The sequence below is a fragment of the Entelurus aequoreus genome, linkage group LG10, assembly GCF_033978785.1.
Source record: "Entelurus aequoreus isolate RoL-2023_Sb linkage group LG10, RoL_Eaeq_v1.1, whole genome shotgun sequence".
Lineage (NCBI taxonomy): Eukaryota > Metazoa > Chordata > Actinopteri > Syngnathiformes > Syngnathidae > Entelurus > Entelurus aequoreus.
In genome coordinates, this window is record NC_084740.1 from 73744831 (window position 1) to 73758718 (window position 13888).

The window sequence follows — 13888 nt, forward strand, 5'->3', positions numbered from 1 at the left end:
GGATGTCCGATAATGGCTTTTTGCCGATATCCGATATGCCGATATTGTCCAACTCTTTAATTACCGATACCGATATCAACCGATACCGATATCAACCGATATATACAGTCGTGGAATTAACACATTATTATGCCTAATTTGGACAACCAGGTATGGTGAAGATAAGGTACTTTTTAAAAAAATGAATCAAATCAAATAAAATAAATAAATTAAAAACATTTTCTTGAATAAAAAAGAAAGTAAAACAATATAAAAACAGTTACATAGAAACTAGTAATTAATGAAAATTTGTAAAATTAAGTGTAGTTAGTATTATTAGTGGACCAGCAGCACGCACAATCATGTGTGCTTACGGACTGTATCCCTTGCAGACTGTATTGATATATATTGATATATAATGTAGGAAGCAGAATATTAATAACAGAAAGAAACAACCCTTTTGTGTGAATGAGTGTAAATGGGAGAGGGAGGTTTTTTGGGTTGGTGCACTAATTGTAAGTGTATCTTGTGTTTTTTATGTGGATTTAATTTTAAAAAAACAAAAAACAAAAAAACAGATACTGATAATAAAAAAAACGATACCGATAATTTCCGATATTACATTTTAACGCATTTATCGGCCGATAATATCGGCAGACCGATATTATCGGACATCTCTAGTTATAATCACACTTTTACTCTTGCCATAACTGATACCGTATTTTTCGGACTATAAGTCGCTCCGGAGTATAAGTTGCACCGGCCGAAAATGCATAATAAAGAAGGAAAAAAACATACAAGTCGCATTTTTTGGGGAAATGTATTTGATAAAAGCCAACACCAAGAATAGTCATTTGAAAGGCAATTTAAAATAAATAAAGAATAGTGAACAACAGGCTGAATAAGTGTACGTTATATGAGGCATAAATAACCAACTGAGAACGTGCCTGGTATGTTAACGTAACATATTATGGTAAGAGTCATTCAAATAACTATAACATATAGAACATGCTATACGTTTACCAAACAATCTGTCACTCCTAATCGCTAAATCCCATGAAATCTTATACGTCTAGTCTCTTACGTGAATGAGATAAATAATAGAGATGTAAATGCGTTAAAATGTAATATCGGAAATGATTGGTATCGTTTTGTATTATCAGTATCGTTTTTTTTTGTTTTTTTAAATTTTTTTAATTTTTTTATTAAATCCACATAAAAAACACAAGATACACTTACAATTAGTGCACCAACCCAAAAAACCTCCCTCCCCCATTTACACTCATTCACACAAAAGGGTTGTTTCTTTCTGTTATTGATATTCTGGTTCCTACATTATATATCAATATATATCAATACAGTCTGCAAGGGATACAGTCCGTAAGCACACATGATTGTGCGTGCTGCTGGTCCACTAATAATACTAACCTTTAACAGTTAATTTTACAAATTTTCATTAATTACTAGTTTCTATGTAACTGTTTTTATATTGTTTTACTTTCTTTTTTATTCAAGAAAATGTTTTTAATTTATTTATCTTATTTTATTTGATTCATTTTTTTAAAAAGTACCTTATCTTCACCATACCTGGTTGTCCAAATTAGGCATAATGTGTTAATTCCACGACTGTATATATCGGTTGATATCGGTATCGGTTGATATCGGTATCGATAATTAAAGAGTTGGACAATATCGGCATATCGGATATCGGCGAAAAGCCATTATCGGACATCCCTAATAAATAATATTATTTGATATTTTACGCTAATGTGTTAATAATTTCACACATAAGTCGCTCCTGAGTATAAGTCGCACCCCCGGCCAAACTATGAAAAAAAACTGCGACTTATAGTCCGAAAAATACGGTACCTTTAAGTGTTGGCATCCGGGCAAATTTGAAGCTGCAGCAAGGTCCTTTTTTATGTTCTATGGTTATCGTCACACTTTTCCTCTTTCGCCATTACTGGTGTCCTTCTGTGTCGGCTTCACATAAAGCACTTCTGGAGTTCCTTCCTATGCAAATTCGTAGCACTAATAAGGTCCATTTCCTGCTCTGCGGTTATCGTCGCGTCGGCATCATGAAGAACAAAAAAAAAGCCTAAATGAAAAGCACAAATTACACTTTTGGCGTTCCTTCCTCTGCTAATTTGTAGCCGCAGTAAGCTCTATTTCCTGTTCTACGGTTATCATCACACTTTTCCAATGACTGGTACTCTTCTGTGTTGGCATCGCAGGCAAATTGCTGGCAGCGGTAAGCGCTATTTCCTGTTCTATGGTTATCATCACACTTTTCTCCGTTTGCAACGACCGTGGGGAAAAGAAAGCAGACCACACTTGTTGGAGTTCCTGCCTCTCCATGAGACTCAGCTGAAATCTCATGAGATTTGCTGACGCCTCGCGTGATTATTTTTAACTTTTAAATAGATATGTCCGATAATGTATTTTTTGCCGATATTCCGATATTGTCCAACTCTTAATCACCGATTCCGATATATACAGTGGTGGAATTAACACATTATTATGCCTAATTTTGTTGTGATGCCCCGCTGGATGCATTAAACAATGTAACAAGGTTTTCCAAAATAAATCAACTCAAGTTATGGAAAAAAAATGCCAACATGGCACTGCCATATTTATTATTGAAGTCACAAAGTGCATAATTTTTTTTAACATGCCTCAGAACGGCAGCTTGGAATTTGGGACATGCTCTCCCTGAGAGAGCATGAGGAGGTTGAGGTGGGCGGAGGTGGGGGTGGGGGGTAGAGGCTAGCGGGTGCTGTATATTGTAGCGTCCCGGAAGAGTTAGTGCTGCAAGGGGTTCTGGGTATTTGTTCTGTTGTGTTTATGTTGGTAGGGCAGCACGGTGGCAGAGGGGTTAGTTCGTCTGCCTCACAATACGAATGTCCTGAGTAGTCCTGAGTTCAATCCCGGGCTCGGGATCTTTCTGTGTGGAGTCTGCATGTTCTCCCCGTGACTGCGTGGGTTCCCTCCGGGTACTCCGGCTTCCTCCCACCTCCAAAGACATGCACCTGGGGATAGGTTGATTGGCAACACTAAATTGGCCCTAGTGTGTGAATGTGAGTGTGAATGTTGTCTGTCTATCTGTGTTGGCCCTGCGATGAGGTGGCGACTTGTCCAGGGTGTACCCCGCCTTCCGCCCGATTGTAGCTGAGATAGGCTCCAGCGCCCCCCGCGACCCCAAAGGGAATAAGCGGTAGAAAATGGATGGATGGATGTTTATGTTGTGTTACGGTGCGGATGTTCTCCCGAAATGTGTTTGTCATTCTTGTTTGGTGTGGGTTCACAGTGTGGCGCATATTTGTAACAGTGTTAAAGTTGTTTATACGGCCACCCTTAGTGTGACCTGTATGGCTGTTGACCAAGTATGATTGCATTCACTTGTGTGTGTGAAAAGCCGTAGATATTATGTGATTGGGCCGGCACGCAAACGCAGTGCCTTCAAGGCACGCCCCCAATATTGTTGTCTGGGTGGAATTCGGGAGAATGGTTGCCCCGGGAGATTTTCGGGAGGGGCACTGAAATTCGGGAGTCTCCCAGGAAAATCGGGAGGGTTGGCAAGTATGACTGGGAGACGTAACTGCTCTGTACTTCTCCCTACGTCCGTGTACAGCGGCGTTTTAAAAAGTCATACATTTTACTTTTTGAAACCGATACCGATAATTTCCGATATTACATTTTAAAGCAGGGGTCACCAACCTTTTTGAAACCAAGAGCTACTTCTTGGGTACTGATTAATGCGAAGGGCTACCAGTTTGATACACACTTAAATAAATCGTAAGAAATAGCCAATTTGCTCAATTTACCTTTAACTCTGTTATTATTAATAATTAATGATATTTACACTTAATTGAACGGTTTAAAAGAGGAGAAAACACAAAAAAAAATTGCAATAAAATTTTGAAACATAGTTTATCTTCAATTTCGACTCTTTAAAATTCAACCGAAAAAAAGAAGAGAAAAACTAGCTAATTCGAATCTTTTTGAAAAAATTAAAAAAAATAATTTATGGAACATCATTAGTAATTTTTCCTGATTAAGATTAATTTTAGAATTTTGATGACATGTTTTAAATAAGTTAAAATCCAATCTACACTTTGTTAGAATATATAACAAATTGGACCAAGCTATGTTTCTAACAAAGACAAATCATTATTTCTTCTAGATTTTCCAGAACAAAAATTTTAAAAGAAATTAAAAACACCTTGAAATAAGATTTAAATTTGATTCTACAGATTTTCTGGATTTGCCAGAATAATTTTTTTGAATTTAATTATAATAAGTTTGAAGAAATATTTCACAAATATTCTTTGTCGAAAAAACAGAAGCTAAAATGAAAAATTAAATTAAAATGTATTTATTATTCTTTACAATAAAAACAATAAATTTACTTGAACATTGATTTACATTGTCAGGAAAGAAGAGGAAGGAATATAACAGGTAAAAAGGTATATGTGTTTAAAAATCCTAAAATCATTTTTAAGGTTGTATTTTTTCTCTAAAATTGTCTTTCTGAAAGTTATAAGAAGCAAACTAAAAAAAAAAAAAGAATTTATTTAAACAAAAGATGACCAGGTCTTTAAAATATTTTCTTGGATTTTCAAATTCTATTTGAGTTTTGTCTCTCTTAGAATTCAAAATGTCGGGCAAAGCGAGACCAGCTTGCTAGTAAATAAATACAATTTAAAAAATAGAGGCAGCTCACTGGTAAGTGCTGCTATTTGAGCTATTTTTAGAACAGGCCAGCGGGCTACTCATCTGGTCCTTACGGGCTACCTGGTGCCCGCGGGCACCGCGTTGGTGACCACTGTTTTAAAGCATTTATCGGCCGATAATATCAGCAGTCCGATATTATCGGACATCTCTACTTTTAAAGCATATATTTCCTCCCAAAAAAAAATCACGATTGAACTAAAATTGTGCAACTTTTGATGTTTTGGAATGCCTTTCCTTAAATGTGACATTGTATTTAAAAGTCCTGTGTTCCTCTGGTCCTCGCAGAGACACGACCGTGCAGACGCTGACCCTGCAGCCTTCAGTCCGAGACGGCATCATCACATATGAGGACTCGCCACTGGTTTGTTGCGGTTGTTTTGTATTGTTTTTTGTTTTTTTTAAGCTGCTGCGGTATATGTTAAAGGCCTACTGAAATGAATTTTTTTTATTTAAACGGGAATAGCAGATCCATTCTATGTGTCATACTTGATCATTTCGCGATATTGCCATATTTTTGCTGAAAGGATTTAGTAGAGAAAATAGACGATAAAGTTCGCAACTTTTGCTCGCTGATAAAAAAAAACCTTGCCCGTACCGGTAGTAGCGTGACGTCACAAGCGGTAGTGCTGCTCACAATTCCCCGTTGTTTACAATGGAGCGAGAGATAATAGGAGCGAGAAAGTGACGATTACCCCATTAATTTGAGCGAGGATGAAAGATTCGTGGATGAGGAACGTTAGAGTGACGGACTAGAATGCAGTTCAAGAGATATCTTTTTTCGCTCTGACCGTAACTTAGGTACAAGCTGGCTCATTGGATTCCACACTCTCTCCTTTTTCTATTGTGGATCACGGATTTGTATTTTAAACCACCTCGGATACTATATCCTCTTGAAAATGAGAGTCGAGAAGGCGAAATGGACATTCACAGTGACTTTTATCTCCACGACAATACATCGACGAAGCTCTTTAGCATGAGCTAACGTGATAGCTTCTGTCTCAAATGCAGATAGAAACAAAATAAATAAGTCCCTGACTGGAAGGATAGACAGAAGATCAACAATACTACTATCGGGAGACACCGAACCAAACACTGGACATGTAAATACACGGTTAATGTGTATTCGACGCCTGTCGAAGCCTAGCAATGCTGTTGCTAACGACGCTAACTTAACAACGGGACCTCGTCAGAGCTATGATAAAAACATTAGCGCTCCACCTACGCCAGCCAGCCCTCCTCCGCTCATCAACACCCGTGCTCACCTGCGTTCCAGCGATCGACGATGCGGTCGGCGGCCCGGAGACGTAGGAAGTCAAGGTGAGTTCGCCGCTAGCGCGTCTGCTATCCAACAAAGTCCTCCTTGTTGTGTTGCTGCAGCCAGCCGCTAATACACCGATCCCACCTACAACGTTCTTCTTTGCAGCCTCCATTGTTCATGAAACAAATTGCAAAAGATTCACCAACACAGATGTCCAGAATACTGTGGAATTTTGTCGAAGAAAACCGGAAGTTCCCCGGGTTAATTTAAAATTGCACTTTATAAGTTAACCCGGCCGTATTGGCATGTGTTGCAATGTTAAGATTTCATCATTGATGTATAAACTATCAGACTGCGTGGTCGCTAGTAGTGGCTTTCAGTAGGCCTTTAAAGCCGATTTCGGAACATTTGCACGGTGCAGGTAAAAGCGGTGAGGAAGGGACACATACTGGTGATTGACGAGGCCGACAAAGCCCCCACCAACGTCACCTGCATCCTCAAAACCCTGGTGGAGAGCGGAGAGATGATCCTGGCAGACGGACGCAGAATCCTCTCTGGTAAACACAAAACAACACCAGCCCCATGCTGGATGTTAGTAATTTGTGTATCGTTGTATCATCCATAGATCCACTGGAAGCCAAGGGGAGGCCCAACACCATCGTCATGCACCCTGACTTCAGAATGCTGGTCCTGGCTAACAGACCAGGCTTCCCCTTCCTGGGCAACGACTTCTTCGGCGCTCTAGGTAGACACTTGCACGACGACCCTGCCGTCATCTGTAAGACACTTCAGATCATTTGTGGCACGTCCTCAAAGGCGACATCTTCAGCTGCCACGCCGTGGATAACCCCAAGCCTCGGGCCGAGCTGGCCATGCTGAGGCGGTACGGCCCCAACGTTCCCCACGCCACCCTGGAGAAGCTGGTGGCCGCCTTCGGAGAGCTCCGGTCCATGGCTGACCAGGGCACCATCACTTACCCCTACTCCACCCGAGAGGTGGTCAACATTGTCAAGCACCTCCAGGTAGAAAATGTCCCCACCACCCTCGTGTGGACTCATTTTGCAAGACTTTGTCTCAGACGAATCCCGGTTAATAATTAATGAATATTTCTCAGGCGTGGTGCTGCGATGCTTGAATCCTAAATAATGTAGGGGGTGTGCCCACGTCAACGATGCACATTTTCTTATAGGTCACTAGAGTAGAAAACCTGTGAGGTAGAACGTCCATTTGGAGGTGCTGGTTTACCCGCTCGTCCCAAATTATTTTTAACACATGTGGCCTACTTTATTTAACAGTACGTCCTTTTTTATTGCCTGGTTGGATTACTTTTACAGAAGCTTGTCTTCTGTTACTTGTGTTGCTACTTTTGTCCAGTACTTTGTTTACCATTGCCTCTGTGGCTTACTTTAACATAGCATATTGTTTTTTATTACCTTTGTGGCCTACTTTTGCATACTACCTTGATTTCCATTACCTTTGTGGCTTACTTTAACAAAGCATATTGTTTTTTATTACCTTTGTGGCTTACTTTTGCATACTACCTTGATTTCCATTACCTTTGTGGCTTACTTTAACATAGCACCTTGTTTTTTTCTTACCTTTGCGGCTTACTTTGACATACTACCTTGTTTTCTATTACCTTTGTGGCTTACTTGAAAATACTGCAGTGTCTTCTCTTACCTTTGTGGCTTGCCTTTGCATAGTGCCTTGTTTTCTCTTACCTTTATGGCTTACATTAAAATACTACCTTGTTTTCTATTCCCTTTTTGGCTTACCTTTACATACTACCTTGTTTTCTATTACCTTTGAGGTTTACTTTTACATACTACCTTCTTTTATATTACCTTTGTGGCTTACTTTAAAATACTACCTTTTTTCTATTCCCTTTGTGGCTTACATTTACATACTACCTTGTTTTCTATTACCTTTGTGGCTTACTTTGAAATACTACATTGTTTTTTATTACCTTTGTGGCTTACTTTGACTTACTACCTTGTTTTCTATTACCTTTGTGGCTTACTTTTACATACTACATTGTTTTCTATTACCTTTGTGGCTCACTTGAAAATACTACATTGTTTTCTATTACCTTTGTGGCTTGCTTTGACATACTACGTTGTTTCTATTACCTTTGTGGCTTACTTTTTCTTACTACTCTGTTTTATATTACCTTTGTGGCTTACTTTTACATACTATCACCTTTCTGGCTTACTTTGAGACACTACCTTGTTTTCTATCACCTCTGTGACTTACTTTGACATACTACCTTGTTTTCTATTACCTTTGTGGCTTACTTTTTTATATGCTACCTTGTTTTTCTATTACCTATTTGTCTTTGGCTTACTTTAACTTACCCTTTTTTCTACGACCTTTGCGGCTTACTTTGACCTAGCACCTTGTTTTATTTAGCCTTCGTGGCTTACTTTTACATACTACCTTGTTTTTCTATTACCTTTGTGGCTTACTTTAAAATACTACATTGTTTTTTATTACCTTTGTGGCTTACTTTGACTTACTACCTTGTTTTCTATCACCTTTGTGGCTTACTTTTACATACTACATTGTTTTCTATTACCTTTGTGGCTCACTTTAAAATACTACATTGTTTTCTATTACCTTTGTGGCTTACTTTGACATACTATGTTGTTTTCTATTACCTTTGTGGCTTACTTTTTCTTACTACCCTGTTTTATATTACCTTTGTGGCTTACTTTTACATACTATCACCTTTCTGGCTTACTTTGAGACACTACTTTGTTTTCTATCACCTCCGTGACTTTGACATACCACCTTGTTTTCTATTGCCTTTGTGGCTTACTTTTTTATATGCTACCTCGTTTTCTATCACCTCTTTGGCTTACTTTAACTTACCCTTTTTTCTATTACCTTTGCGGCTTACTTTGACCTAGCACCTTATTTTATTTTGCCTTTGTGGCTTACTGTGACATACTGCCTTGTTTTATATTACCTTTGTTGCTTACTTTGACATACTACCTTGTTTCTATTACCTTTGTGGCTTACTGTGACATACTGCCTTGTTTTATATTACCTTTGTTGCTTACTTTGACATACTACCTTGTTTCTATTACCTTTGTGGCTTACTTTGACATACTGCCTTGTTTTATATTACCTTTGTTGCTTACTTTGACATACTACCTTGTTTTATTACCTTTGTGGCTTACTTTGACATACTGCCTTGTTTTATATTACCTTTGTTGCTTACTTTGACATACTACCTTGTTTCTATTACCTTTGTGGCTTACTGTGACATACTGCCTTGTTTTTATTACCTTTGTTTTATATTACTTTTGTGGCTTACCTTTTCATAGTACCTTGTTTTCCACTGCCTGTGTGTGTTTGATTATTAATGCCTGATGGTAGCTTCATTGTGTCCCAATACAGCATAGAAGTATTATTGAACATTATTACAAAGGGGTATAAGCATGTCTTTTCTTGCTTACATTAAAAGTCCCCTGTGTCTCCCTGTGCTCAGACAGCTTACATAATGCACATTATTTTGGTGGGAAAGCACCAGAAGAACAGTGCTGAGGAGGGTGTTGCAGAAGGATCAATAATTCAGTGCAATAAGGGACTTGCACTTTTTCTGATTTCCCCACTGGCCTCACTCCTCCGTCAGAACCCACCAACTCTGGCATGTGAAGCCTCAGAATCATCGGCCCTGCGTTAATTACCATTTCACCCTTCTTTTTGCAATGGCGCCTTTCGTGGATGGCCTCCAGTCCATCTTTGTGTTGCTCTGTCAGCTCTTGGGCGTCCCGCGCTCATCCGCCTCCTTTTCTCGCCTCAACAGGAATTCCCCAACGAGGGTCTGGCCAACGTGGTGCGGAACGTCTTCGACTTTGACTCGTACAACAAGGACACGCGCGACGTCCTGATCGAAGCGCTGCACAAGCACGGCATCCCCATCGGCGCCAAGCCCAGCTCCGTCCACCTGGCCAACGAGTAAGGCACCATCACCATGGCTTGCGGGCCACAGCATTAGGTACACCTGCCGCATCCACTACAAGAGGGTGTGATGCAACTACAACTGGGTGTCCTGATACCATGTTGATATATTTATATTAGGGATGAATCGGCCGATAAATGCGTTAAAATGTAATATCGGAAATTATCGGTATCGTTTTTTTTATTATCTGTATCGTTTTTTTTTTAATTATTATTATTAAATCAACATAAAAAACACAAGATACACTTACAATTAGTGCACCAACCCAAAAAACCTCCCTCCCCCCATTTCTTTCTGTTATCAATATTCTGGTTCCTACATTATATATCAATATATATCAATACAGTCTGCAAGGGATACAGTCCGTAAGCACACATGATTGTGCGTGCTGCTGGTCCACTAATAGTACTAACCTTTAACAGTTAATTTGACTCATTTTCATTCATTACTAGTTTCTATGTAACTGTTTTTATAATGTTTTACTTTCTTTTTTATTCAAGAAAATGTTTTTAATTTAGTTATCTTATTTTATTTTATTTTTTTAAAAGTACCTTATCTTCACCATACCTGGTTGTCCAAATTAGACATAATAATGTGTTAATTCCACGACTGCATATATCGGTTGATATCGGTATCGGTAATCAAAGAGTTGGACAATATCGGAATATCGGATATCGGCAAAAAGCCATTATCGGACATCCCTAATTTATATCGAATATTGGTCCGATATCAGTAAACAAACAAGCATTACCTTATACCAGCTTGCATCTAAAATCTCCGATAGAACACAAGGTTGGTCTTTTCTTCTGTTTTAATCAGATCATTTACAAAAGGTACACATACCAGCTACTTGGAGCTAGCACCTACGCAACAGCTAAGCACACAATAGCCCACAATCTAGGCAAATGTATTAGTGTCCTTAATTGAACAATATTGTAGTCTTAAACAGCCCATTTGTCAATATAATCAAATCAGTATCAAATAAATTAGAGATGTCCGATAATGGCTTTTTTGCCGATATTGTCCAACTCTTAATTACCGATTCCGATATCAACCGATATATACAGTCGTAGAATTAACACATTTTTATGCCTTATTTTGTTGTGATGCCCCGCTGGATGCATTAAACCAGTGGTCCCCAACCACCGGGCCGCGGCCCGGACTGATTGGTACCGGTCCGCGCAAGAAATTTAAAAAAAAAAAAAAAAAAATTTTTTATTTTTTATTTTTATTTTATTTTTTTTAAAATTAAATCAACATAAAAAACACAATATATACATATTGTGTATGTGTATGTCAATATAGATCAATACAGTCTGCAGGGATACAGTCCGTAAGCACACATGATTGTATTTCTTTATGAAATTTTGTTTGTTTTTTTAAATAAAAAAATAAAAAATCCCCCCCCGGTCCGTGGGACAAATTTTCAAGCGTTGACCGGTCCCCAGCTACAAAAAGGTTGGGGACCACTGCATTAAACAATGTAAGAAGGTTTTCCAAAATAAATCAACTCAAGTTATGTAAAAAAATGCCAACATGGCACTGCCATATTTATTATTGAAGTCACAAAGTGCATTATTTTTTTTTAACATGCCTCAAAACAGCAGCTTGGAATTTGGGACATGCTCTCCCTAAGAGAGCATGAGGAGGTTGAGGTAGCAGGGGGTGTATATTGTAGCGTCCCGGAAGAGTTAGTGCTGCAAGGGGTTCTGGGTATTTGTTCTGTTGTGTTTATGTTATGTTACGGTGCGGATGTTCTCCCGAAATGTGTTTGTCATTCTTGTTTGGTGTGGGTTCACAGTGTGGCGCATATTTGTAACAGTGTTAAAGTTGTTTATACGGTCACCCTCAGTGTGACCTGTATGGCTATTGACCAAGTATGCTTGGCATTCACTTGTGTGTGTGAAAAGCCGTAGATATTATGTGACTGGGCCGGCACGCAAAGGCAGTGCCTTTAAGGTTTATTGGCGCTCTGTACTTCTCCCTACGTCCGTGTACACAGCGGCCTTTTAAAAAGTCATAAATTGTACTTTTTGAAACCGATACAGATAATTTCCGATATTACATTTTAAAGCATTTATCGGCCGGTAATATGGGCAGTAAGTATACCGTAAATTCCGGAATTTAAGCCGCTACTTTTTTCCTACACTTTGAACCCTGCAGCTTATAAAACGGAGCGACTAATTTATGGATTTTTCTTCGCTTGCGGCCATAATAAAAATAATTTGATAAAACAAGCAAAGTGTGCCAATCAGTCTACCAGCCGTCCGTAGAGTTTCTACTTAAATGGATTCTTTATTCATCACTCCAAGCAACGTTTGTAGGTTTTACAATATCACTAAAACAATTCTTACTTACTAAACCGTCCCATGTGTGATGTCTGTAGGAGTGTTTTCATGCATATTTGTATGTAATGTAATTACCCTAACGTCGTTAGCATTAGCTAATGTACTAACACTTTTACGAATGTCTGTTGGTATGATTAACTTACAATGGCATTCATTTTGTGTTGTTTCAGTTTCACAAATTTCTCAGTAAATTCACCAAAACGTCAAATAGTGGGTGCATGACGATGACTTCTGTTTTGTTTGATGAGCCGTTTTACTGCCGTGTTACAGACACCATTAGGGACCAATTAAGGAATGTAAATAAACATTTACAGAATCTTACTGTGTAAATGAGGCATTTTGCTTCGTGTATATCTGCCGCTTATAGTCCGGTGCGGCTAATATATGGAAAAATACTTTTTCCTTCTAAAGTTTAGTGGGTGCGGCTTATATCCCGGTGCGCTCTATAGTCCGGAAAATTCATTAGTGGCATGTTACTTCATGAAACAACTGGAAATATGTGATGCACTACATTATATCGCAGGGGTCACCAACGCGGTGCCCGCGGGCACCAGGTAGCCCGTAAGGACCAGATGAGTAGCCCGCTGGCCTGTTGTAAAAATAGCTCAAATAGCAGCACTTACCAGTGAGCTGCCTCTATTTTTTAAATTGTATTTATTTACTAGCAAGCTGGTCTCGCGTTGCCCGGCATTTTTAATTCTAAGAGAGACAAAACTCAAATAGAATTTGAAAATCCAAGAAAATATTTTAAATACTTAGTCTTCACTTGTTTAAATAAATTCATAATTTTTTTTACTTTGCTTCTTATAACTTTCAGAAAGACAATTTTTGAGAAAAAATACAACCTTAAAAATTATTTTAGGATTTTTAAACACATATACCTTTTTACCTTTTAAATTCCTTCCTCTTCTTTCCTGACAATTTAAATCAATGTTCAAGTACAAATGTTTTTTATTGTAAAGAATAATAAATACATTTTAATTTAATTCTTCATTTTAGCTTCTGTTTTTTCGACGAAGAATATTTGTGAAATATTTCTTCAAACTTATTATGATTAAAATTCAAAAAAATTATTCTGGCAAATCTAGAAAATCTGTTGAATCAAATTTAAATCTTATTTCAAAGTCTTTTGAATTTCTTTTAAAATTTTTGTTCTGGAAAATCTAGAAGAAATAATGATTTGTCTTTGTTATAAATATAGCTTGGTCCAATTTGTTATATATTCTAACAAAGTGTAGATTGGATTTTAACCTATTTAAAACATGTCATCAAAATTCAAAAATTAATCTTAATCAGGAAAAATTACTAATGATGTTCCATAAATTATTTTTTTAAGTTTTTCTCTTCTTTTTTTCGGTTGAATTTTGAATTTTAAAGAGTCGAAATTGAAGATAAACTACGTTTCAAAATTTAATTGTCATTTTTTCGTGTTTTCTCCTCTTTTAAACCGTTCAATTAAGTGTAAATATAATTAATTATTAATAATAACATAGAGTTAAAGGTAAATTGAGCAAATTGGCTATTTCTGGCAATTTATTTAAGTGTGTATCAAACTGGTAGCCCTTCGCATTAATCAGTACCCAAGAAGTAGCTCTTGGTTTC

The 13888-nt window shown here is 37.8% G+C and overlaps 1 protein-coding gene across 3 annotated transcripts in view; it reads left to right on the forward strand.

Annotated features, from left to right (window-relative positions):
• vwa8 (von Willebrand factor A domain containing 8) overlaps nt 1–13888 on the forward strand; it is a 304338-nt gene that overhangs the window by 132344 nt on the left and 158106 nt on the right. For all 3 annotated transcript variants that reach the window (XM_062061646.1, XM_062061645.1, XM_062061644.1), the window contains 5 exons: nt 4999–5074; nt 6393–6528; nt 6597–6716; nt 6788–6993; nt 9783–9934. In XM_062061646.1, coding sequence (XP_061917630.1) covers nt 4999–5074; nt 6393–6528; nt 6597–6716; nt 6788–6993; nt 9783–9934 — 690 coding nt within the window. The remainder of the gene's footprint in view (nt 1–4998; nt 5075–6392; nt 6529–6596; nt 6717–6787; nt 6994–9782; nt 9935–13888) is intronic.